At 48.0% G+C, this 27,487-nt stretch overlaps 1 protein-coding gene across 7 annotated transcripts in view; it reads right to left on the bottom strand.

The window, feature by feature from the left end:
- Positions 1-11,473: 11,473 nt before the first annotated feature.
- The window catches only part of MEIS1 (Meis homeobox 1), a 110,507-nt gene continuing 94,493 nt past the window's right edge, over positions 11,474-27,487 (bottom strand). For 5 of the 7 annotated variants that reach the window (XM_069787501.1, XM_069787499.1, XM_069787497.1 and 2 more), the window contains 3 exons: positions 17,241-17,303; positions 15,919-16,004; positions 11,474-13,053 (listed from right to left, as the gene is read on the bottom strand). In XM_069787501.1, coding sequence (XP_069643602.1) covers positions 12,770-13,053; positions 15,919-16,004; positions 17,241-17,303 — 433 coding nt within the window. In that variant the 3' untranslated portion in view covers positions 11,474-12,769. Of the gene's footprint in view, positions 13,054-15,550; positions 15,647-15,918; positions 16,005-17,240; positions 17,304-27,487 lie in introns of all 7 variants that reach the window. The other 2 variants (XM_069787502.1, XM_069787503.1) reach the window with 1 other exon arrangement.

Genomic DNA, 27,487 nt, shown 5'->3' with positions numbered 1-27,487 from the left:
TCATACAGAAGGTCCTTTGGCTGACTACATGTGTCCTCGCTTGGATACCAAGAGACGCCTGCTAAAAATAAAAAACCCCAGTCATTTCTCAGTCTCTCTGTCCTCAGTTTCTTCATTGCAAGAGTTTCCCAGCCCTCACGCTGGGAAAAACCGGGGGTGCCTCTCCCAAGGGAAGGCAGAACCCCCAGCTGCAGGGTGCTGCCAAGCCATCCCAGCCATGCTCCCCAGTTATAGCCAAGCGTCCAAGAGTTACAACTCCCTGTTTTATTCTGTGCCAGTTTTCTGGTCCCCCCCCCAAAAAAGAGACCAGCCTGAGCTGTAACTGCTCTGCCTCTCGCAGAGGAGGTGTGCCCCTGGCATGAGAAGATATTGCCAAGGAAAAGAGCCAACCCTCCAGCACTCGCGTTATATAAACAAGATAAGATGGCCTTCCAGCCCAGCCCCCAGGGCTTGTGGCTGGGGCAGGGGGAAGGAAGCTGGGAGGCGAACCACAGCACAGTGGTCCCTGCTGGGCTTGGGAACAGGGAGGTTAAAAGGGCTCCTTCTTCCTCCCCAGGACAAAGATCTCCACCTCAGCTGTTCCCACCATGTCCAGCAACTCGTTCAGACAATGGCTTTCTGCAAAGAGCACATTGCGGAGCCTCGAGCTGCCACTTCCATGGGTCTGGAGGGACCTTCCTCTGCTCCAGAATGAGCCATCTCTATTTGCTGTTTCCTGGTGTAAACAACACACTTCTTGCTGAACACCCTCCATCTCAGCAGGCTCAGCACCTGGTGGCTCCTGTACTGATGGATGCCTACACCAGCCGTGCAGCTCTGCTTGGCAGAGAGATTTGGTAAAGCACCATAGCTCTGTCCCTGGGCGGGCATCAAGTAGGAGATATATGGCAATGGTAGAAAAAGGGGGTTCTCCTACTATAAGCCTGAACTGTACATTTTGGTCACTCCCTGTCCACCATCCCAAAGCTGAGCTAAAGACCACCACCACCAGCTGCCTGAGCTGGTGGCTCGGTACTGGCCAGCTGAGGAGGGGAGATCCCTTACATCCTCCAGCTGCTGTGGGATGGTGCCCTCCACTAGATGAGCATGGTGGCACCAAAGGAAAAGTCAATCCCCTCTCAAGCCACGGCTACCAGGTTCAACAAAGATGCAGGGACAGATGCTAAGTGGAGCAGACCCCTTACCTTTCAATTTTGGCTCATACCCCATTCTGGTACAGGTGAGGACACCGATTCGAGAAGAGCTGGTCACATTTTGGCAAAAATCCCACAGCAAGCACTCACTGCCTTTCAGCATCATCCTATTGAAACGCAAGTCCTGGCTCTGATTCAGTGGCCAGGCAACCCCTCAAACCCAGCAGAAAGCTAAATCTGGGTCCAAACCTGGGCTCTGCCTCCTCAGCATCTCTCTAATTACTGCCAAAGAGCATCAGGGCAAGTAACAAACTGCTAACAAGTTCCAATAAAGAAAACATTTTGTAAGAGGAGAAGGAGATTAGCAGGAGGACTAATTTGCCAGGTAGGAGGTTTTAATGCCATCAGGGAAGATGTTGCTGATCCCTTCATTAACAAGGCCTGTTGTTAATTCTGCTCTGGGCAAAGGGATTTTAAGATAAGGCAAAAAAACCCAAGCAATCCAGCCAGAAAAGAGAATTTAGGTGACGGTTTCCATTTCTGCTGTAGTCTGGGTAGGGTTCACAGCAAATAAATGCTGAGTCTCACTCCTGTGCTGGGACCCAAGGGCGTATGGGAGCTCCACCAGGCCAGCTTCATTGCCATGCATCACCAAAAAAACCCCGGTGGGAAAAGGCTGAGAAGGGAGGTGGAAATCCCACTCACAGGGACCATGAGAGCAGCATTTTAGAAGAAACCAGGCCTGCTTTTTCATCACCAGCTTGATGCTCCCAGCAGTCAATGGTGGCCACTCAAACCCTGAGCAGCAACTCACCTCAACAAGTCAGGGGATAAGAAAGCAAGCCACCAAGCATCTTCCATCAGTGGGGAAACTGAGGCACCTGAAGATGGTTTGCGCTCCCATCAGGCAGTATGGCCCACCCCTGGCTCTGTGTCACCCCAAGGTGCCCTTGGAAACTGAAATCCCATTGACTTTGGGTTCAACTTGTGCTCGGACACATTAGGTACCCTGCAAGAGTAAGGTGGCTACATCGGGCTGAGTGATAATTAGCACATCAAAAGGCATTGAAAAGGGAAGTATGCTGTTAATTTACTCTGATAAAAGACAGTGACAAGCTGTGGGGATTTTTGTCCTTTATTTCCACCCAAGACATCAATGGGGAGGGTTAAGGGGCTTTTTGAACACAGGAGGCTTTGCAGGGGATTTCCCAGGCTTGGGAAAAAGCCTCTGGCTGAAGTTTATGTTTCTGGTGTTGTGTGAGTTAGCAGGAACCGAGCCAGCTAAATCCACCATGGCTAGATGCTGGCCAATGCCAGGGATCACCGCACCTGTCTGCACACGCTGCCCTCGTGCCACTGTCAGCAAATAGCTGAGCATGTTGGCAGCAAACCTATTTTTATAGCTCTAAAAAACACTATAGCTTCTAGGGGTACTTGACTCACATTGGGCCTTACAACCATTTTCATCCCCCAAAAGTAAGCTTCTGAGATTGCAATCCCCATCTGAGCCTTGGTCTCCTCCACCCCCTTCCCATATGTACGTTTGCCCATGCACTCACTTTGATCTCTGCGAAACATGGATGTCGTTCAGGAAAAGTTATTGGGTGAGTCATTGGGCTGGGATCCGCCGTCAGCGCGTCCTCCTCCAGGTAGGCTGAGGAGCAAGCAGCACAAAAGCTGCTCCAGGGATTAAATGAGACTAGCCTCTGAAGAGCAAACCCCCTTATTGCTCCAGGGTTTTCAGCATCTTCAGTGGGGTTTGCCAGAAATGCCAAGCTGAAACTCAGCTGCTTGGCCTCGGCATTAAAGAAAGAGTCTAGGAATTAATTTAAAGGGTTAAGCTGTATGTAAACCTCTGCAGTATGGTGGATTTCAAAAAGCAGTCCCTTTGCTTAAAAATTTGCTTCTCTAAACTAGACACAATAATGGGGAGTGGAAGTGACAACCTAAACCTCCTTGTGAACTGCCAGCTGGTGACTTCCCCATAGGAGGTATCTGTCCTTCCCTCCTGGAGAAGAAAACATCCCCCACAAACCCGAACAGCCAGAACCGCAGCAGAACCAGACCTGAAGTTAGGACTGAGAGGAGTAAATTCATTCCTACCTCTCAAGTGGATGCAAGAGTTAACACGGCAGTTTAAGCCTCCGTTCCTGCTAACTTGAATTGTTCTTTCTACACAAATGCATTTATTTTCTCTAGGCACCATTCCTGCAAACCACCATGCACGTGACCGGTCCGTTGACACTTGAGGTTTAACAACTCTACCTTCACACCTTAAGAGCTACCGTTATCAAAAAGGCACAGTCTCTGACAGAAGTTACAGCTCACAACATCGCAACATCTATTAGCATTGCTAAAGCTAGATCCATCCCTACCTTTGCAAATGTTAAATACACTGGGTTTACTTCTGTGAACTCGATCTGAGACAGTAGGAAAAATATATTTAATGTGTAGTCGCTTGTGTTGAATGTCACGTACAGATAAGCAGGACCTACAGCTTCACAGTCTGGTTCTAGCCTTGCAAACATGTTGCTGGAAAAAAAAATTGGCTTCAGTGATTATGCATTACCTAGAAATTGAAATAGATTGAGTAGACTCTAATAAATACATGCCAGAAAAAAATATAAAGAATGTGTGGGAATGCCTATACTTTATCTTAACATTTCTTAGTAAAATAACTTCCTTATGGTGTAATCAAAAATGGAAAGCCAGCACCTAACTAAATTAAGTGCCGCAAACATTAATAATGGTTAAAATTACCATTCAATTTATTTTTATATTGGATGATCTTCAAAGTTGTAGATTGAGAATTGCTGAAACCTTTTAGGGATTTGTTTCTCCAATCAGAATACTTCAGAGAAGCAAACATTAGCTTGAATTTTTGCATCTAAAAATCCTTTGCGAAAGGAAATACATGTATTTAAAAAGAAAAAAAAAAAAGATAAAAACTTTAAAAGTTCCCCTGATAGTTACAGATGGTTTAATCTTTGGAACCTATTATGTGTTCATTTTCCCTTCAGCATTAATTATACATAATTACCACCACTTTACCCATACCCTTTCAAAAACGAAATCTGTGGGCATTTTTCACATACATTATCTAAACGCACGATTTTTAACGCGGTTTTTCGAGAGACGGGGCTCCTCTTTACCCTCTGAAGGAGAAGGGGAGCCAGTGCGCGGCAAACCGGTTTTATTTCAGTTCCTTTAATATAGCTTAATTACTTTTAAACTCTGGAAACAATTAGGTTATCACCCTTTGAAGTGCGACAGACAAGTTCCCGTGCTGGGAGGAGAAGGCGCGGCGTTGCCCGCTGCTTGCGCGGCGCGCAGGGGCCAGCGCAGCCGCCGGGCGCGGGGGGGCCGGGGTCGGGGCCGGGGCCGGGGCGCGGGGGGGGATGCGCTCGGCCGCGGCTGGCAGAGCCGGGAGCTGCCCGAGAGATGCCCGTCCTGCGGGGGAGAGCGGCTGAAGGCTGGGGAAATTATAACTCACGTTCGGCTGGAAAGAGACAGTCTGGTTCAGGCTGGGAGCAGCGCTGATGCTGTAACAGACTGAGGAGGATTGTTCGCACTTTTCAACCTTATAATTTTACCCTGCGCGCAAACCACGAAATTGTATGACTCTATTCTCCCTCTTCCCCCCCCCCCCCCCTTCTTTCTCTGTATTTTCCCCCGCCGCAGCTCGCTGTCAGGTGGTTTTCTTTCCCGGCCGTGCCGGGATCAAAGCTCCCGGAGTAGAAGCGCTTATTGTGGGGCTGACACACGATCGCACTGGGCGGGGGCGAAAGGGGGGCAGCGTGTGCGGGGGCACCCCGGGGCCGCTCCCCCGGGCGTTTCCCCTCGCAAGGGGCATTTCCCCAAGGGCTTGGGAGGGGGTCTTTTTTTTTTTTTTATCCTTCCCCCGCGCCCCGTGGGGTGGCTCTTTCCCCCGTTGTTTCATCTCGGTGCTCTCCTCTGCGGGTGCTCCGGCGAGGGAGAAAGCAAAGGGACGGGGCACCCCCCCCCCCCCGACCCCAAACCCTCCGCGCCCAGCAACAGCTCCTTTATTTGCATGTCATGTTTATAACCTGGTGGAAACCAAGACTGATATTTGTAGTCGGGAGAAGATGACTTTCACCTCTCCGGATCACTCTCTTAAATAAAAAAGAATTGACCAGCTATGGGCGTAAGCATTTATCTTGAGTTTGCGGTCATTATCTTTATTATATAGCCTCGGCAATAAATAAATCTAGTAGTTACTACCCCACAATAAAACTGTAGTATATGGGACACCTTACTATTACTTTCTTAACAATCTGCCTTCTCTTCACCTCTAAATCTTCCCTGTCTGCCCGCCCGTCCGCAGGGTCGCTCCCCGTCCGCAGGTGCGGAGCCTCCGCGCCGCTCCCTCCGCCCCTCCCACCCTGCCCGCTCCTTTCCTCTTTTCCCGCTGATTCCCCCCCCAAAACCTGCCCCTCGGCCCCCACAGGTGCCAGCCCTGCTCGCGGGCTGCCTTCAGCCCCGTGCTGCGGGTGGACAGCCTCGGGGGCCCGCATCCCCTGGATGGGTGTCCTTCCGTGAGCACCCCTTCCGGGGGGTATCCCCGGGATGGTTGTCCCCTTACGGGCATCCCTCAGGTCAGTGTCCCCCCGTGGTCTTTCCCCCAGGTGGGCAGCCCCCAGGTGGGTGTCCCCCCACGGGCATCCCCGTCTGAGCACCTCCGGCCCCGTGGGCGCATCCCCGGCGGGTGGTACCCAACCCCTTTTGGGGATCACCCCCCCCCCCCGCTAATACACCGCTCCCCCCCCCCCCCCTTTCTACCCCTCACCCCAGCCCGTTGGGTGAGGGGGAAGGGGAAACCCACGGGGGTGCTCCTCTGTTCTCGAGGGCTGCACCCTGACAGCCCCCCCCTTTTTGGGGGGGGGGGGGGAACTGCCCCAAAGCTGAGGCTCAGCAACGAAGGGAAGCGCTGCCGCTGCGCCAGGGAACCCTCCCTCACCTCCGCTCCCTGCCTCTCTGTTTTGGTTTTTATTTTTCCCTTTTCCATAGGTAAATATCCACGCAATAATATTTATTAACAGTCAGGATGCTGCACGTATGTTTCTTTTAATTGTATTTTACCAGGATGATTCCTTCTTGCTTTTAAAACAAGCGGCTTGGAAAAATATTCCCATTTGGGGCGAGGGGTAAAGGAGAGGAGGGGGGGGCATTTTTATTTATACCTTTGACATTTAAAAGAGCATAATTAAATTGTCCTGCTTGCATTAACATTGTTGAGGAAGGTTTCAGAAAGCTAACCAGCAAAGGGAAGGGGGGAGGAAAAATAGAAGCTCGCCTAGAAAGCTTAGTATTTTTTTTTTTCTCTTTCAGATGTGTAATCAATCATTCGAGTAGGAGGCAGCAAAATTGTAAAGATTCGATAGATTAAAATGCAAATGAAAGGTAGAAAAAGAAACATTAACATGGCAATCAAAGATTTAATAATCGTAAATCACGGTGAGGTTTTTTTGTTGCAGCTGCAGTTTGTGTGTTTTTTATGTTTTAATCATGTTCGTTCTATAAATAAATAATTTCTGAAACGAGACTAATTTTTCACTATTTTAACCGTGGGCTATGGCACTAAATATTATTTTTTTTAAAGTATGGAACTCCAGATTGCAAACTATCAGACCAGAAAAGGGAGAAAAAAAATAGCTAAGTTGGATTAGTTCACATTTAAAATTTCAAGTGCAGCGTCTTCGCCCCACTGCTTCGCAGTGCCGACTGCTTCACTTTCCAATTGAAATCCTTATAAAGTTTATTTGGAAACGTGAATGTTTATGTAAAAGCAGACAACCGGCGTTTCTTTACAAGGCTAACGGTAGCGCCAACCCTCATTCCCGGAGGAAATAAAGATAAAAATATATACATATATATAGGGGAAAGAACAATATCACTTAGGCTGTAAGTGTATTACTTCCAAACTAAAGCGTTGCTAAATTTCCAAGGGAAGGTTGAGGAGGGGGAAACCTCGGTAGAAAGCTGATCAATGCAGGGAAGGACGAGCCGGAGAGGATTTGCTTTCCCCACGGCTCAGCGCTGCGCGTTAAAGGGAGGCTCCGGGGCTGCCTGGGGTGGCTGGGGCAAACTCGGCGTCTTTCTGCCCTGGCTCACACAGGCTCGGCTTTGGGTCCCCCACGTCCCGGGTTTGGGGGGGAGGGGGGGGGCACTAGCTCATCCTCTGGACAAGCGGCTGCAAAAGAATTCTTTTAACTTCTGGGCGCAGCAGATGGAGTTCTTTTTGTGCGGGGATGAGGGGGGGAAAGGAGTTAATCTTTCCTCCGTTGGTAACCTTGACGGAGCAGCGGGAGGAGAGAAGGGAGGGGGGAAAAAAAAACCCTCTGGCCGCTCACGTTTGGGGCTTTTTAGCAGCGCTGCCCTCTCTATAGCGCGCTCGGCGCCGCTTCGCCGCGGTGGAAAAAAAAACGGTAAAAAACAACTAAATGCGGGAAACGAGCCGCGTATCTACCCCCTCCTCCTCCCCGCCGAGGGGGCCCGTCCCCGTCCTGCCACCTCCTCCCGGGTCCCACCACGTCCCCCGGCAGCGCTCCCCGCCGCCGGGCCTTTCCGCGGGGTGGCAGCCCCTCCGCGCCGCGGGGCCCCGCGCATCCCCCGCGGCCGAGCTCCGCGGGGCACCGGGGGTGCTGCCGGGGAAGGGGCCCCCGTGGAGCGGCCGCAGAGACACCCCCCCCCGCCCCAGCATCGCGGCCCTCCAGGCAAGTACCCGGCCAAAGGCTTCGGGATGGGGGGGGGGAGAATTTACCGAGTGGTTTTTATTCCCACCCAAATCATATTAGACCCACTTCAATTTTTCCCTCGGTGGGTCTTTTTTTTTTTCTTTTTCTTCCGCCCCCCCCCCCCAAATTGGGGTGTCCCAGGAGGACGGCCCCGCCCGAGAGCTGCCCTGGCCCTGCACGCCGGCTGCCGGGGCCGCGCTCCGGGCGGTGCCCGGGACTTGTTGTCTGCCAGGCGGGGACCGGGGGGGGACGACCGGGGGGGCCCCGCCGCCTCCCGCAGCCCCTGACCTCGGCATGCACGGCGCGGCTCCATTGATCATCCCGGCCCGCCACCCCCTCCCTTTATGAGATAATGCAATTACAAACATCAATAAGGAGCTGCGAGGGGAATCATTATGCGGTGACAGTGATAAATGACGGTGCAGAAATAGCATGCTTTTTTTTTTTTTCCTAACAATCCAGGGGCTTTGGGGGCTGAGCACAATCACCAAGGTAACAGATGACATCCAAAATGGCACCAAAGGAAAAAAAATGAACAGCCTTTCTTTCGCCTTTCACTCTTTCCCCCCTGCTCTTCCAAAAGAGTTAGTTGGGTCTTTAGAAGCAGCTGCCACACAGGCATGCAGTTATTTCCACACGCATTAAAGGGACGGGGAAGGTTTGCTGGCTGTCACACACAAAGCAGCAGCCCGGCCCGGAGTTGAGCAGCCACCTCCAGGCGGCACCTCGGCGGCGGCGGCGGCGGCGGCAGCAGCGCTCCGCCCCACGCGTGACCGCCTCCGCGCCGTGCCGCGCACCGCCCGCCCCCGCCCGCGGGCAGCCACCTCCTCCCGGCGCTCGAGAAACGTTGCTTTGCTTTTATATATATATATTAGCATCCTGGGCGGCATAGCAAGGTCGGGGAAGGGGTAAATACTCTGCAGTTTTACACGCAGGTTCAAGACGCGCGGAGTGAGGCTCTGTTAGCGGGGACCTTCTGCGCAACAGCGCCGAGGGTGGAAATATTCAGCGCGTGTCCGAAAAGTGCCGCTTCTGAGTCCAAAAGTACCTGTGGCTGCGGGAGGCACGGCCAGGCCGGCGGGACAGGCCCCCCCACGCGAGCCCCTCTGCCCGCCGGGGGGGCGTTGGTCCGCCCCGCTCAGCTTGGCCGGGGTTTGCTGCCCCCCCCTCCCCCAAAAAAACCTTGTGGGGTGCGGGTGCCCACTGCAGGCGCAGGGCAGGCCCCGCGCAGCGATGCGCGCAAATACCGCGCTGATGGGCCTGTCCCCCCCTCCGCCTCTCGGGGGAGGGGGAGTAAAGCGTTGCGCCCGCCTTGCGCGGCACTGCGCGCAGCCGGTCCCGCGGGACGCTGCGCCCGGGGAGGGCGGGGGCGGCACAAAAAGCGAAGGGGGAAGCGGAAAATTGGGGCTGCTCAAAAAAAGAGGGTGAGGGCGGGGAGAATAAAGCCTCGCCGGGGGTTGCACAAACTTGGGGCCGGCGGCGCGCAATGCCCGCGGCGCTGCGCGGACAGCCGCGGAGCTCCCCCACACCCCCCCCGCGGCACTCTCCCGAGCCCCCAAGAGATGGCAGTCGAAGCCGGCTTTCCTCCTCCTGCTCCTCCGCGGCGGGCAGCGGCAGGACAGCGGGGCGGCCAGCCGACCCCCCCCGCCCCGCCCCCGCCCTCTCTCCAAGTCGGCCGCCCGCCCCCCGCGCAGAACCGCGCAGCGCAGCGCGCATCTGCGGCGGGGCGCGCAGCCCCCGGGGCTGGGGCGAGGCGGTGAGGCGCAGCCGGGCGGCCCCCCCCCCGGCTCCCCCCCCCCCCGGCGGCCTCCCCCGGTGCGGTGAAAGGAGGGTAGCTAGGAAACAGCGAGCGGCCCGAGAAGGCGGAATTTCCAACGTGTAAAATGTTCTTAACGGAGCCATTGAGAGAGTGCAATAAGGCGTGAGGGGGAACTAATCTCCCCATTTAAATGTTTGTGGCAATTTTATCTAAATGAATTTTAATGCTAAACGAGGGATAATTCCCTATTTGTAACCCGTTTACTTCTCTTTCCTGTGCCTCTGAAGCTGTCTAACATCATGCGATGAACAATAACAATAAAAATACTGTCAAGGCATATTCTTCATTTTGAATGTGTTATAATTACAGCTGATTAAATGTCTTGGCATATAATAGTGGGTTTAATTTGAAATCTGCCCCCCCCCCCCAAAAAAACCCAACCAAAAAAGGCCCGATGGAGGAAGGTCTGTGCCCCACTTCTCTGCGGCTGCGAGGAGGAAGGGACGCGTGTACCCTCGCATGCAAGAGGGCGTTTGTTTTGTCTTTCAAGAAACATTAAAAAAAAACCAAACAACACAACAAAACAAAACACTACCAGCACCACCCCACCCCCCCACCAAAAAAATAAAAAGGCAAAAAGCGAGCCCCGTTCATTCACGTTTTGGCAGAGAAGTGTCGTTATTCCGGGCTCACAAAGCGGGAGCCGGGATGTGCAGCCTCCTCGGCGGACAGCGGTCCTTTAAAAAACAAGGGGGGAAAGGAAAAGAAAAAAGAAAACTCGGAGTTACAAAAAAAAGAAAAAAAGGAAGGGGAAGCGATCCCAGCTGCGGGGGGAGAGGACCCCACTTTGGTGGCTTGCTTAATTCAGCAAGGTCTGCACTGCCTGCCCCCAGCCCTGCCTGCACCCCTGCCTGCATCCTGCCTGCACCCTGTCTTAGCCCTGCCCGCACTCCTGCCCAGCCCTGCCCAGCCCCGGCCGCGGGGGACACCGGGGGGGACCCCCGGGGGGGGCGGTGGAGCCCGGGCCGGGGAGGGGGGGAGCGGCTGCCCCCACAGCACCGCCGGGACACGGGCCCGCCGCGGGGTGCCGGCTGGCGCGGGAGGGAGGGGGGGTGGGAGGCTAGTGCGTGATTTTGCCTTAATTAAAATATTTATGTAATTTTCCTACCCCCGGGAAACTTTTTTTTTTTTTTAATATACATAGCTGCGATTTTATTTAAAGAAAATGAGAAGGTATCGCAGCCTACCCAAGCTGCTTGGTGCTATTTAACTCGCTGGCTTCGGTGCAGAAGTACAGCTGTGCGAGGAAATTGGTTAATGAGGAGAGGACGGCCTGCACCAGCCTCCGCTCGCAGAGGTCCAGCAGCCCCTCGCACCAGCACGTCATTTACTTAAAAATATGCATTGCCCAGGCAATGTTTTCCAAGTTTTATTTTCCTCCTTCCTTAGTATGTTCAGTTCCAGAAGAAATGTAGTATTTCAGCGGCTCAGATAATTTAAACTGCGTATCAGAACTGTAATTTGGGGCGGGGGGGTAATACTATTTACAAGTTTCTTTCCAACAATGCCCTACAATATCACATTTATTAACAGGCAACAGTTCCCATCCTGACAATTTACAGTGCAAGTTCCAAGAAAGTTTCTTTACGCAGCGTAGCATTACTTTTACATTCTTTAAATACGAAGCCGGTATTTAAATAGCAAATGGTAGGTACACCTCCGGAGCTAGCTGAATTTCATAGCTGCTCAGCTCCAAATTTGGGATAGAATGGCTACAAATACTGAAGGGGGGCAGGAAACAAATTTTGCAAGCAGTGGAGTCACCATGACAAAAAATAATTTGTTTTTATTTTTAGATTCAGATTTCATTACTGCACTCAAACTACTACAACTGGGCTTTGAGTTATTATACAATCCAAACTGTTTCAATCAGAAACTCTAAGACTCAGTGTGCAATGATTATTATTAATAATAATTAGCTCCTTGGTTTCTTGATAGAAAAAGGCTATCAACAAGCATTTGTTTAACCACAACAAAAGTGTAATTAGCTTATCCCACTTAGTAAATCTGTATGCATGCCAACTCATACCAAACTGCTACTTTTACAAAAAATTTCAATAATACAGATCATTTTTCCAGTCCTTTTTGCACAAAATTTATTTACAATGTATACATAAATGCTCCATGATGGGACTATGGAAAAAAAAAAAGCACACATGACCAATGTCTTGCCCAGAAAGAAAGTCAACATATTAAAAATAAATCTTCAGTCCATGTTTCGAGCTGCATAAAACAGGAAGTGATGTACAAGGTGGTGGTTGCTGCATGGGGACAAGGATGCTCTGATGTGACAATTAGGCTTCAAATACACTGCCTTTCCGTTTCCATGCTTCCTCCTACCAGTCTCCTTAAGACACTGCCTGCAACAGCTGATTAATCATTGTTGATGACTGCAGTTTTTCCCATCCTTCCCGATTTACATCTGTTCAGGCCAATTCAAATATGGTGAGTAAATGAATTAGACATGCAAATTCACGCCCCAGGCTAGAAAGAGAGAGAGGGAGAGGGAGAGAGACGGGGAGAAAGGGAGAGAAAGGGAAGAAAGACACAGAGAGAGAGAGAGGACAGGGGAGAGAGAAAGAGAGAGAGAGTGTGCATGGCTGAAATCCTAGGATAGAAGAAAGATTCTTCTGCCTGACATAGTTATTTTAATGCTCTAAAAATCCTGCAAATAAGCCCTTTCTGTCATTTGCAGGATAAGTGTAAGGCTTCTTTTTTAATGTAAGGAGGCTTCTGGAGGAAGTGAAGAGCTATGGAAACAACACACATAGTGTGGAAAAAATTCACATTTTTTTTAAAAAATCTATAAGAAACAACGTAATATGGATAACAGTATAATAGCATTTTACAATATTTCACTCTTTGTTCTCTTAATGTCTTATATAGGTATTTAGCATGTCCCCAGAATTTGACTTCAGTTGGTGTTTTCCTGCTTTTCAGGGTCCCTGTGAAGAATCAGAACGTCCCTTGGTCCAAAGTTGACACCAAGAACTCCATAGTCATTGCAGAAAGACAATGTTTGAAATCTACCGTCGCTGCAGACAACGCTTATTTCCCTTAACCTACTGAGCATGAATGTCCATCACTTGTCCGCTCACTGCCGGCTCGCCGGTATGAAGCATTGTGGGGCTTGATGCTGACATAGGCATTCCAGGGTGGGGTGGTCCTCCATGCATCATCATCGCTGGGTGGTGAGGGTGTCCAGGAATGTAGGTATGCATGGGGGGGCCATGACGCAGCTGAGCGGGATGGGGGGGCATCTGGGTTGGGGTGTAGCTTGGCTGTCCCATATTCATACCCATTGGACTACCCCGAGACACATAATCCCCTGGCATACTTTGCAGCCCTGCGGAGAGAAAGAGGTGGCGGTGAGTGGTGGGGACCAGCTACTGACATCGGGCTGTGAAGCTCCTCCGCTCGGGCACGGCAAGGCCGGCATCGAGCCAAAGCTGGGATGCGGAGTCATGGCCACGTGAGTGCAGTTGCCCTTGTGGGATCCAAGCCTATGTATGGCCTCACAATGATGGCAACGGGAATGATTCCCAGGTCAAAACCCCCCCGAGAACACCCTCCTCCCTCCAAATACAGAGTTTTAGGAGATAAAACCGCTTTCTGCTTTCATGGTTAGGAACGTATGCGATGGAGATGCTTCCGATCTGGAAGCACGCCGGAGGCAGAGCCAGGCTGATGATGACTAACGTCACATGGGGTGGTGGCACCAAGCTGGGGAAGCCCTGCGACGGCTTTCAGGTGGGCTCCAGCCCCCATGGCCTTGCTCCAGCTACCCGCCTTCATCTCCCCGCTTATAAAAGTGTGCTGGGAATACAAGGTGGGGAATCCGTAGTAGCTAATGAGGGGCTTGGGAGGAGAGATAGGTTAAATTAGTGTCGAGGTTTACCAACAGTCATTTATTTAGCTCTCAAGCCCGATCACTTGGAATCTGTCCCAAGTATTCGTGCCATTCAAACAGACGCTATACAGCAAGCACATACGTCGCTGAACAAAGGCCTCATATGAAGCTGAAATTGATAGGATTACTAAGGACGATTGTTAAATCAAACCTGTATTTTTAAACACATTAAAAAAATATATATAATCAATAACAGTTATCAATTAATTCTTTCCCCCTGCTCACTTTTCTCCGAAAAAATCAGATGTGCAACTCAGTCAACCTTTCAGTGGGTTTGGGAGAACAATAAGAAAAAAATTGGCCCTAAAACAATAAAACCTCCTGCTTTCTGTGGGCCTCTGCCTTCTGCTTGGATTGCTGTAGCTGATGGGAACTGACAGGTGTATTGTTTCGGAGAGCTATAAGCTCCATAATCATCAAGGGTGAAAGGCATACGCTATTGCTAAGTAGGTTCAATTGGCTTTAGTTCTAAGTAAGAGCGCGCTGTGAATGTGCCGAACACCTTGGAATCAGGTCTCAAGGCTCTAGCAATGAATAGCTGCTTAATCTAGCCTAAAGGAACAGTTTTGAACTAATGAAAATTGCTTATAAAATATACTGTACTCACAGCTCTTTAATCAAAAAAGATGATAATATTTTTTGTAATAACCTATTAATTTAATTGGTCACGAAGCATAAAATACATCATTTAAATTTAATTGACCCAGAAACTAAGAAACAATATTTAAATTAACTAAGCTAGAAATTTCCATGATGAGGTAATAAGGCTGTTGCATTCCCAAGCTCAGAGGAATGTTTTCACAGCTAATTGTTAAAACTTAGTTTTGACTCGCGCCCAGAGAAGACGACTACGAAATACACTTGGCCTGGGTAACTTCAAACCCTACGTTAATATAGGCTGGGGGCAGAACAAAGATGCCAAAATAACTGCTCTTAACTCCAGAAAAAGAGCGAAAGGAACAGAATTGGGCACCATTTAAACATGGTACTGGTGCCTTGGTGCTTCAAACAGCTTTACTCATTTTTTTTAAAAAAAAACAACCACCAAAATTTGTATAATGTATTTTCCCCTACAAAAAGACAAGAGGGGAAAAAAAAAAACTGGGACAGTTTTTCTAGGCTTTCTTCGCAAGGCCTGCCACTGAAGATTGCATTAATGATCTCTATTTTTGTATACTGAATAAGTCAAATCCATTTGTCACACTGCAAGTGATGGCATACTTAATTTGGATATAGTCAATTAGCCTGGGCTAAGCTCCATAGCCTGCTGCGCACACCTCTATTTTGTATTCTCTCTTTTTCCTTTGCCACACGTAATCCCATTATGACGGACAAAGAGAAATAAACTTGAAAAAAAATTAAAAAAAAAAATAATCAAAGTTTCGTCCATCGCCTTCCAAAAGGCAACTAAGTGAAGCCGCCATTTTTTTTTAATTTTTTTTTTTACCTATGAGAAGTCTCTGTTTGGCTTTTTTGGTGTCTTGCAGGTTAGCGGGAGAAATGTAACTCATGCATCAACTGCGGTTAGACAGATTTATGACACTTTGGGGACATGCTCTTTCCTCTCCCTGCGCTGCTGCAGACCGCTTACATTTTGCAAATCAGTCTGTTGCCAAGACGACAGGCTCCCCCACCTCCCCGGCTGCTTCTTGTTTTGTCATGTGCTCGGGGATGGATAACAGCATCAATGTATGGCGGCGTCGATGTACGGCGGCGTCAATGTACGGCGCGCGCACACACGGGGGGTTTGGGAGCTTGGAAAGCTTGAGCTGAACTGGAGGGAGAGAAACCCGAAGGAGCCCAGGCATAGGATGGATGGATGGATGGAAAGGAAGGAACAAGCATGAGGCTATGGGCAGGGAGAACATAGGGAAATGCAAGGAGACAAATATCCCTCGGACAAAGTGAGAACAAAGACCCCGTTTGTACTTACTTCCCCCTGGCTTTGCCATTGGTTACCTAGGTGAAGGTTACATGTAGTGCCACTGCCCCTCCATGCCCATATTCATGCCCATTCCACTCATAGGTCCTAGAGGGAGATAAAAATCCAAGAAGATGCCAGAGAATGAGCAAAGTCAACAGATAGTGCCAAAAGCCCCTTTCCAAAACACAGCATGGCAGAGGGTCCAGGACCGCTCGAGCGAGAAGATGCCTGGTTTCCCTCAGTGGTGTTGAAGGCAGGCAGAAGACAGGCGAGGCAAGGCAGGCAGCTGAGACAACAGCAGAGGGTGGAGGTGCAGTTCCCTGCGGTGGCACGACCGAGGTCACCCATCGGTGGGTGACGCTCCCCCGGGGGCTTACCTGGCGCTCGGATGCCCATGTGCTGCTGGCCGTCCATCACGAAACCTCCCATCGGCTGCCCGTCGGGGTTATAGGGCGTTCCTTGACTTACTGGAAAAGCGCAGAACATTGCTCTTTAGCGACGGCCAAAAGGGTCGCCTCTTCTCACAACCCCCCGCCCCCCAGACTGCGTGAGATGGCTATCGATGCCAGCTCTAAAAATAGGGAAAAACATTTACTGTTTGAATTTAGTGCTGGGCTAACAAGCTTGCTTAGTTTTGGCTTAATTTCCTACTGTGAGTTTGGAAATGAAGTTAGCGATCTGAAATCTCGAGACACAAGGAACCCTGGCTCCAGCTGCTGCCACTGCTGACGTCAATGCAAAGACCTGTATAGGAGCTGGATTTTATGGCTGGAATAGTCACACTGAAATCACAGTGTGTTAAATTACGCCCGTGTGCCTTTGTAAGAGCAGGACCTGAACACGTCCATGCCAGATATTTACCTCTAATGACAAAATAATCGAATGTACTCAAAGAGGAAGCGTCGCCCAAAGGCATCTTGGGCAACGACAGATTTGGATAGTTTGGCAGCAAGACTCGGAAAAACAAAACCAACTGAGAGTAATGGGTTATTCCTCGATGGTAAATACCCACACAGAACTGTGAGCCAAGACCCCAGACAGAACCAGCATGTGAAAACTCAAGATTTAAAAAAAAAAAAAAAAAATCGCCCCAAAGTAAACCCCGAACGCTCAGTGATCCCAAAAGACACCTACTAAAAATAAGAGACAAGGGACAAAAGGACTCTATACAAGTACCACTACCTGAACTCGAGGTTTTAACTGTACATTAAATGCCGGCTTCAGAAGTAAGCTGCCTTGGGTTATTAAAGCACATAAAGCTCTACCTCATTGAATGTCTTTGAACTTTACTGAGTCCCACAAGCGATTCTGACCCCTTTGCCCTTTTGACAGGTAATAAAGTTTACAGCAATTCCACACCAAGCCATGCACCAGGGAGTGGTCACAGGAGCAGAAAGAGCTGGGAAGGAAAACTCAAAACAACTACTAAAAAAAATAAAAATAACTTCAATTCCAAAAATCTGGTCACAGAGTGGATCATTTTAGTTTCTTTTTTTTGAATTTTCAATTTATTTTTTCCCCAAATGTTTTAATCATGTTAAAATGATTAGGGTTGTAATGAAACAAAGCTGGTTGTATTTTAATTGTCAATCACTCCCAGCATTCATTTCTCATTTATTTACCAGGTAATGGACCTCCCGGTGAATGGCTTAAGGATGGTTTTTGCCTGCGTGACTTGAATACAGTTACTATTGGGGACTTGCCTGCTCGATTGGACTGGTCTATCATGGGCTGAACTATTCTTCTTCTAGCATTAATAAACCTGCAAGAAAAAAGAGGAAAGCAAACGGTTATCGAAGGGGACGACTTCCACCCATCCCCAAGCCCTCCTGCCCTGCCGCGGTGCTCTCCATTGGGCTGTGTGAGGATGCAAATACGGCAAAACCTCTAATCCCGATGACCTCTGAGAGCACGAGCTTGGGGTTTCCGAGCTGATTTATGTTTGCCTGCTTTTTACCACAGTCGGACACTTCCATTTCATCTTTTCATGGGGGAATTAGCCGAGTTTTCAGGAAACAATACCAGCAACGCTCTTCTCAATTCAGAACGGGCCACAAAAAAACCGGGTGAAGGCAGCAAGATGCTCGTGAGGGCATCTGCTACCTCCCCCTCATTAGTGCCATTTCTGCCTTATGTCCTCTGACTTCTTTTTCCAATTTTTTTTATCAAAACCTGCCCCTACCTCTTGCAAACCTAATTCCCTTTTAATGCCCACTATTAAGATAATGAACTGTGATGGCAGAACCCCATCAAATGAGGGAACGTCTGGAGTTTTATCACCGCTAAGTCACACTGCTGGGGACTTCAGAGCCATGCATTCCTCCTAGCCATTTCTTGGTGGGCTTTTTCCCCCCCTCTCTCTTTATGCAAAGTCTGAGGGGTCAAGGCGAGGTCATAGCTTTACAGTAATTGAATTTATAATCCTGTTTTCTCCAGCTAGGCCTGACCATTTACAGCAAACATCTTGTTAAACTGTAATTACTGGACTACTGAAAATTCTCCCTGAACAATGAAAAGCAGATCTTTGGAAATAAAAAAAAGGTACAATCGTTTTTAAAAATAGCCATCTGCAACCGTACTCTTTGCATTTTTGTAGCTCTTCGCCTCAGTTAGTTTTGCAATGCTTATTTGGCAAAGGAATATTCAAAATAATTTGCAGCAAAACAGAAGAAGGAGAAAGATCACAAGTGCCCCGGTCTCCTCTGTGGGCAGTCTTTGTGCCACTGAAATCAGGAGGCTTGAAACCATGGCTGGGGACCTGTCTGAAGAGCGTTAGAAGAACTCTTGCAGTTTCGCTCATCAGAAAGCTTAGTGAAAAAACATTTGGAAAAAATCTCCATTGAGATTTAATCATGGCAAAGCCTCATAACCAGACTTTACATTCTTTACGAGAGAAGAAGAATAATAAAAACGTGTATGCCACAATATTTACCAGTAAAGGAAGAAGCGTGAGAGTGGGTAAAACCAAACTACGCTTGCAAAATGCAAAGGGAAAGTCCACAAAGGGCTACTTGGTGCTTGTTTCCATTGCCTTTGCTTGGGGTGGCTTAGCAGGAGCTCTCCTACTGCAGAGATAAAGCCACCAGGACCTCCCTGTGGCAATCAGCTCTGCCCACCCACTCCCCTATACCGGCAGGGAGAAGAATCGCAAACCACCACCCCGTGCTGTTTGTTTTGCCCTCATCAAAGACCAGAGAGCATAGCAATTTCGGTCTCCTCCTATCTCCCATTCCCGACTGACTCCCGTTACCCAAACTCCCGCAAAAATTAATCAAGATGTTGAGCCCTAATCGAACCTGTCTCGACAATATGGGCTCAAAGGCACCAATTCCGGGTGCCACTCTGGAAACCTTACACCTGAACTAGGTCATGTTTTGTCAGCAACAGTATTGGATCAATTTTTCTACACATTTCCAATAAACCACTCCCCCTCCCCAACTCCAGCAAACAGTGTTGCAAATCAGTTTATCATTATCTTGTACAAACCATGAAAATTAGAATCATGTGAGCAGAAGGTTAGACTAATTCTCCTTTCTCATTATATGCACAGGTGTAGCACAAACACCATGTGAAATAAGCAATTAAAAAAACCCTGCTTTTTTTCCCCATTAGCTGCCTTAGCTCCATGACCAATTAGAAAATTGTTTAATATCTGTAATCTGCATTTGCAGAAAGCAATTTTCACAGCAACTCTCCTACATAAAACAACAACACAAAATCCCAGTGCCCCAGCCATTTCTTTCTGCAAGCCCAGCAGGCTCTTGCTGTGTTTACTCCATCCTTGTGCCCAACTGCCAGGACCTGTTACTGTGGCAGGAGGGGAGGGTTTCTGCTAGCTGTGAGATTTTCTAGTCAAAGAAACCTTCATTTGCCAAAAGCTTCTACCCCAAAGAAACCCTGAGCAACATTAAGCACACACCCCCCAACTTCACAGCCTTCTCTTCCTTCTCCTCCAAATTACAAGCATTTTTAATAAGAAAGGGGGCTCGATAATAAACTACATAGCTAGCATAATAAACTATATAGCTAGAATTTACCAATAATTATCCCCAAGATGTGCCTACAGTAAAACATATTCCCACCTGTTTGCCCCATGCTATCGCTCGGGATATCTGCTTTAAGAACATTTTACACACAGGTACTTAACAGTTATCTTCTTCCTACGCATTCGTATAAGTATTTTCTATAAGTAGCAATTCTGCCAAACAGCCCAGTGTTTGGATGTCTTCGGGGGGAATTCAGACACAAGAACATTTTCCTTCTGGGCAAAGTAATAAAATGACATTCTCGCTCCTCCCACTAGAAGTCAAATGGAGGTCAGCTCCCCATCCTTGTATCTGTTTAAATAAACTGGTCCAGCTGTTTGTTTCCAGGATGCCCTTTAACCTTCTGTCCCATCCTCCCTGCCTTTGTAACAGAATGCTTTACTTTGCATTATAGTAGACTCCAAACCACTATGCATTAAAAAAAAAGAAGAAAGTATTCACTTTCAAGTTTCTTCCTGCATCCCAAACCTGGAATTCATAAGACCCCATCAGATTAAAACTATTAATGTGGCTTGCTTTGAGAGAGCACAATGCAGCGCTGTTACATTTACAAATCACATTTGAGAACTCTTTGCAAGTAAAATTGCGAATTAGCTGTTGCTGTAGAAATATATGGGTGTGGGGATAATTTCTTTGTACTCTCTGTTTTTTAATTTGATAGAAGGGCCAAGATCTTTTGAACACTCTTTGAATTTCCAAAGTGCCAGGCTGATGTAACACCAGCAATAATGATGGAACAGAAAAGCTAACAGGAAAAATCTCACTGCCCCTCTTCCTGTGTATTCACATTCACCTATCTTAAGAGAAAGAAACCCTAAATCACTCTAATTTTTAAAAGTTCAGAGGAATCAGGACCTAAAAAAGACATTTGCCTATTAGGTGCTACTCAAATGGAGTATTATCAAAATATGACTCAGCATAAAACTTAAGTTAATGATTAAGACAGTGGCATAACCTTACTCATGTGAGTAAAGACCCGCACAGGCTCAAGGACTTGCATAAAGTGTTTTTCCCCACACCAGCACTCTATGCATTGGTACCTTTGCTCCAATGTGGAAGGGTTTTTTTGGTTTGGGTTTTTTTTCCCCCAAAGAGCAGAATCAATAGCAGCACAAAAAACGAGATCCCTCAGTGTACAAGTTGTACCCATCTCCCTGCTCAAGGAGAGTACTCTGCAAAACAATGCTTTGGGTTGCTTTTTTTGTTTGTTTTTTCTTTTTTTCTTCTTTTTTTTTTTTCCAAGGGAAGGATCTGGCATGGAGGAAACATTTGAACAGTTGGGCAAACACAGAAGTTTAAAGTATTTATTATTTTTTTTCAAGTTAACTTTTCCTTGCCTTTTTGGATACATGAGATTGTGCTTTCCGCTGTGTCCCAAAAAGCAAGAAAAAACCAGCTATTCCACCTGCGTAACCCCAAAGAGGAGTAGGAAACCCTCTTTTCTCCAATTTGCATTTTACTAGGATGCTTTCTCTTAGGCTCCTCGCCTGGGTTCTGTCTCTAGAGGTCATTGGCAATCTCCCTGGTTGGTGCATCGCCGGTCCCACGGGCAAGATCCAGCCCCGGGGATGCAGCAATCCGCCTCTGCACTCTGACCTTCAGCTTGGCCGCCCTCGCTGCCACGCACAAGTTTTGTTTCTTCTCAGCAAGAGGTGGCATGGCTGGTGATGACAAAAGACTTATTTTAGTTGGAAATTGGCTACAATTGGCAGCCAGAGAGCAAGGATTTTTCGGAGGGTCACCAAACCCTCCGAAAGGCACAGCTCGCTAAGGCTCAGGTTACAGCCCGAGTGACATTTTCCGCACAGATCTGGTCTTTCTCCCTTCCCCTTGTATTTCACTTCTGTTGAGTGAATAAAACAAGACCTTCCTCTGCTGTCACAAATTTCCAAAGTCACCTTTGCTCAAGAATTGACAGAGAGGTTGTGGGGACTTCCAATTTGCAGTCTTTGACTGAAATTTCCCAGGACCAGCTGTCTGAAAGGAGATGCTGAGACTTAGCGGTATATTGAATTTTTCTCTCCCCTCAGCCCTCCCAAATGAGAAGAGTTTCACACCATTACTAACTTTTGATACGTGGAGTTGCAGGCTGCTCCCTCTCAATATTGTCCCAAAGCACCACATGCCAGAAGTCTGTGTATCACTAGCAGTGCCAAGAAATTCCCGAAAATCTCTCTGCCTCATTTTCTCCTTGAGCTCCTTCTAGCAAACCATGCGTAAGGACAATGAGAAAGCCCACAGTACCTACAAACCCCAGTGCTAAAATGTCTCTTGCTCTGGAAAAATAGTATCCCTCTTGACAACAAACAAATCATTTTTATAACAGATGCCAAAGGAACCGGAGCCCTTCAAACTGGCAAATAATTCACTTGTAAAATCAGCCATACTCTTTTCTGCATACTGGGATCCTTCATTTATACAGCAGCGAAAACAACCTTCTCTATTTGGCACTTAATTCCTCAACGCTTAACAGGTTTATCTCTAATAAAAACAATTTAAATGGAAAGTGTGCTATAAACTGGGATTATTACACTTCAGTAACTGCTTTATTCCTTATTTTAACATATTTTCATTTTTTCCTGTGTATTTGTTTTCCAGAGCTTTTTAAAGGAGTTGGTTAAAGAAATGAAAAAAACCCTAGAAATTATTTCATCAAATACTTTCAAATGTTTTAGAAACAGCCTTAAAAATTGCAAGCTCCCTCTGTAATTATGAACAGAAAAAATAACTGCAGACTTCTGAATGGTAATCATATCTCCCCTTCCCTAAAATGAGAAATAAATGTTAAGAGTGCTTACTGCGATTATTAGAAAGTTCTGATCCTGAAGTCAGTTAGTGAGCTTAATGACCCGTAACTACCAGTCATTAGCAATCCATGCTCTCTGTACTCCCTTTATTTGTAAAGAAAAAAAAAATCCAAAACACTCAAGAAACTTTGTTGAATTTAAAGTCAAACCTTATGAAGTCATGTTTGGCAACTTTTCTTGGTTTCTCCTCCTCCTCCAAACCGAAGACAGGACTGCAATACATCATTTACAACACTAAATGGAGGTAGGAAGAGAGAACACGGGCTGCTAACCGCCCACTCCAGACACGTAATATTGTAATATACTCCAAACACAGCGAGTCCATCCATCAGGAGGATTGGGAAGGTCTCCTGAAAGCTCTGCGCTCCTCTCCCTCCCTCCCTCCTCCGCTAGCAGCACCAGCACCAGGGACTGTATATAGGGCTGGGGGCATCACAAGACAATATTGAAGAGCGAACAAATAAAATACTATGCAAAAACTAGTGATGAAAAACCACTAATTAGCTGACAAATTTGATGTAAAGCACTAATGAAAGCCATGTGTGGTTCTGCAATTTAGTTTTAAAAATAGCTTCTGACTTCAAGCATTACTATGTGACCCCACCGATGGATTCATGTTGTGCATTCAGAAAAGTTGCTTTAAAGCAGGAGAGTGCTATTGAATCTCTCGCAAGCCAACCCTGCTAATGTAGTGAGCATATCGAGTGCAAAAATAGAAAGCAGAGATGGGATCAGGTATGCGCTCCTTGTAAGAGAGCCGGCTATGCCCTACATTTTGACTGGCCCAACATGTACCAGCTCTACCTTTGGCCACCTCTGTGCTTGCCCTTCCCCCAAGCCCTTAAACCCCACTTCCCCTCCTGCTCCATTACCATGCTTTCTTCTCAAAGCACCGTGGGACGCATTCTGCCTCCAAATAAACATCGACAGGATTTGGGGGAGCACCCTGCCACCAGCCCCATGGGACATCACGCAGCCACGGTGACCGCCTCGGGGTGGCAGCAAGCCCAGCAATGGCTCATGCTCTCGGCGCAGAAGGGACGGCTGATGACTTCCCATCAAGGTAGGACCCACAAGCTCCTGGCCCTGCTATTCCCTTGGCCCAAACGCTCCCCTAGCCCCAAATCTGCACAGACCTCACGGCTGGTGGCTGCTCGATGGGTCTTTCTAGAAGCAAGCTGGGCAGGAAACACTTTTCCCATCTTGCAAAATTTTCCCTGTTCCCCAGTAGGATGGAGCTAAAGCCTATTTGTATTTATTTAGCTAGTTCTGAATGAAAAACAAGGGAGGGACTCGCTAGAGAGGAGTGAAGAGCCAGCATGCCTGGGGAAGGGCTCTCTGGAGATACACCTCCCTGCTCTGCCCATCTCCAGTGCCCTCCCGCAGCACAGGCGAGCTGCTGTTGGCCTTTCTGGTATGCTCTCCTCCTCCTCCTCCTCTCCTCCCATCCACAAATCCCACTCAAAAAAACTCAGCTGACATGGAAAGTTTCTGGTGAAAATCCAGGTCTGGCATGCCAGGGAGCCAGAGCAGAGGCCGGGCTGCATGTCCCGGCTGCACCGGGGAGGGCTCGCAGCAACCTCATTCCCTGACACCGCAATTCCCTCGGGGTGCAAAGCAGATGTAAACTCGCCCTCGGCAGCCAGATGATGTAAGGGGAAATCTTTACATGGCAAAGCGCCAGTGGAGCTGACCTCCCGTCTCTTCCCTGCTCCCAAATCCCAGCGCAGCTGTAGTCCGCTGATCTCTGTGTGCCACAATTAGCCTTTAAGGAATATGGCAAGGATTCATCTAGTAGATCAGTACTAAAGCTGCTCTGACTCCTGCCCGGGACAGCACTAGACCCCATAGAGCACTGCGGTTGGGTACACAACACACTGCCAGCCAAAATCTTGCCTCCCACAAAAATGCTCTCGCTGCCCAAGGACTGATGCTGCCTGGTTGCTGTTCCACTCTAGATCTGGAGAGCGATTCACCTCAGCGCCGTACAGTGCACTGTCTTTCCTGGGATAGAGACGTATGTGCTTCAATGTGCAGGCCATGCCACAAACCCCAGGACCTCCCAAACGCTCGTGGCAGAGGATGCGCAGGCTCTCCGCAAGCTCCAAGAGCAGCCCAGACGTGATGCACATCTCCCAGCTCGGGGTTTTCTCCCAGCTCTGAGGGAGGTCTGAACCTCAACTTCCCATCTGAACCTTCAGAGGAGCACATCTGGACTCTGTAACTCGGGTCCTGATCTGGTGCACACCATCAGTGCAACCCAGCAGCTTTTCTTCAGCAGAGCACTTCAAACCAACAACCCACGTCCCGCTCGATGGCAGGGATTATGCTGGGAATGGGCAAGAACTGACAGCAAAATACTAGCTATTTCTTTGAAAACACTACTCTCTCTCAGCAATTTCCTTGTCCTCTATTGATTCAGCATAACCTCTTATTTAAGGGAGTGTAGTGTTTGTGAGAGGTGCCTGCGTGATCTCAGAGCTTTCTCCTGCCACACAAGTGGTCTAAACACAGAGGTTCCTCCTTTGAGGTCCAAGGCTTTTTCCATACATCAAGTGGGGAGTCCTGTCCAAACAGCTTTTTCCCCATTCACTCCTACCTGTAACACATACGGCATGGGAGCTGGAAGCCGTGCCCAGTCCCCCAGCCCAAGCTAAAGCAGAGAGGCTGCTTCCACATCTGACTGCTGGTTTAAGTGCATTCCTGCTCACTGAAGATACGAGAAATGCTCTCTCCGTGCTCCTGGATGGGTTTCCTCACCCTCCTTGTCACCAGAAGGCCATTTAAGCAGCATGGAGTAACTCTGTACCCTGTCACCCTACACCAGCTCCTCCAGCCTGCAGGACAAGGAGAAGTGAATGCAGGGTGGCCAAACCAAAAGCCCCAAGAAGTGTCTTTGGGGAAAGACACCCCCAGAACCCCCAAAGACAAAACATAATGAACCTCTATGCAGGGCCTGTGATTAGTACATGAAATAGGCTTTGACATCTCTCTGGTCTATAACCCGAGACATTGGCTTGGGGCAGAGGAGGGAAGCTGTGATTCCTGTGGTTGGGTCCTCCCCACCACTACTGAGACAACAAACATGAGCATGTTAGTGTATTCTGTGTGATGTGGGCACCTGCAAAACTGCTTTGAAATTTTTTTTTCCCTTTTTTTTCCAGAAACCACAAAAGATACAACTCTGAGTCACAACCAACCTGAAAAACAACCCCACACTTCTGGACAAAATCCCCCCCAAGATATCCTAAGTCAAAACATTGTTTTCTAACCACAACTAATAACCTACTTTGTAATCTACTTTATCTAAACATAATTTCCCATTAAGTGAAGTAATTCATTTTTCTTATAATCCTACTCCTGACGGTTTTTTATTCAGGGCGGGAGAAAAGACATCCTCAGAAAACAATGCAAACAAAACACACATAGGGAGGTCAGAGGAATGTCAAAGATAAGAAGAATTTGTGAGACCATGGGACACAGAAATCTTAGGGATCAGCCCCCCAGATGGTATAAACCACCTTCATAAACCAGGTGAGAAGTTTAACATCTCTGGGATAAATCTGAATTAAAAAGGAGCAATTGTTATTGTTCTTTATCATTAGCCAAAAAAGCCACAAGGACTACAGTGCCTGGGCAGGGGAAAAAAAAAAGCCCCATGAAACTGTTACATGACCTAGATTTCCGCAGAAGAACTGCAGAAGTAATATTTTTCAGCAGCATCTGCTGCCTTTTCTTTTCTTTTTTAAAAGTAAAATAAAATGCAGAAGCCTCGTTAGTGCTAATGCTGGTAAAGCCAGCCATACATCATTTACACTGAAATCATTTCAGGGCAGGCAGGGCAAAACACACGCCCTCAAAAGCACGTCCTCGCCCTGTGCCTCTGGCTGTGTTTCATTTTTGAGAAGAGAAAATTGGTTTAGCCAAGAAGGAGGCAACATTTGCCCCATTTTTAATATTTCAGGCTGACTTTTTAACCACGCAGTTTGTTTTATGCAGGTGCAGCCTGGAGCGAGTGCCTGATGTAAGTGTGAGAGAGGGTCTCTGAGGTCACCTTTCTCCGCATGTTGGTGTTTCAGTTTGCAACGGTTAATCGTTCTACACCAATCTCAGCAACTGTTGACACAAAATAGGTGGAGATCAGGTCTGTGCAAGCACAAAATACCAGAAAAGCAAACTATATGTAAACACACTTCAGATAGCTATGACAAGAACAGACCAAAACCTGACTTGCAAAGCAATGACAAACCATTACTCCCCCTTCTCTCTTTTTTTTAATATATTGAGGTTATATATATATATTTTTTTTAATATATCGAGGGTATTTTTCCAGACAGAAGCATCTCTCTCACTAAAAGGAAACCAAGCCCTGAGAACTGCATTTACAGAAGACGGTGCAGAGCCCTCCCCTTGCTTGCAAAGCAGCATTTCCACAATACAATAGTGTCCTGGATGGTTTTTTTTTAAAGCCAAACTGTGCACACCTGAATCTCAGTCTTTTTAAATAAAAAGTAGCAAACAAAGCCTTCTGACCCCTACCCGATCCTGCAGAGCAAACCTAGGGCAGGAGCGGAGAAAAGAGCAAGTGGCGAATGTTTGCATGGCACTGTTTCATCTTATTTCACTGACACCTGACAGCGCATTCATTACAGAATATTAATGCACCAACTAAAAAAAGTTCGTCAGGTACAAACCACCCCAGAAGAGGATGGAAGGCCCAAGGGAAAACAGGGGGTTTTTTTGGCTGCGTATTAACTCCTCAAGTGCCGAGCATCTTTTGTTAGTCAAGACTATTGGCAGGTAAACCCTGTTTGTACCGTGTGATGCTCTGCAGTGGGAACCGACCTTTCTCCCTCTCGAAAAAGCATCTGTGTGAAAAAATAACACCACTTATTTTATTTGCTCAGTGCTCAGGGTGCCACTAATTAGTCTGTTAGTTTGTGCAAAATGATTCCACATTTCTCTTGAAATAAATGGTGTTTGCCCTGCTGGTTTTCCCCAGCCTGAATCCAGGGGCTGTCAGAGCAATGGTTAGGGGAAACATCCTCCCCTGGTGCTCCCGGACAGGGTGACCCCCTCTTTGGGGTGCATGG

This window comes from Haliaeetus albicilla, chromosome 7 (assembly GCF_947461875.1).
Source record: "Haliaeetus albicilla chromosome 7, bHalAlb1.1, whole genome shotgun sequence".
Lineage (NCBI taxonomy): Eukaryota > Metazoa > Chordata > Aves > Accipitriformes > Accipitridae > Haliaeetus > Haliaeetus albicilla.
Note: the sequence above shows the minus strand (reverse complement) of the source record. Positions and strands in the feature narration are given on the sequence as shown.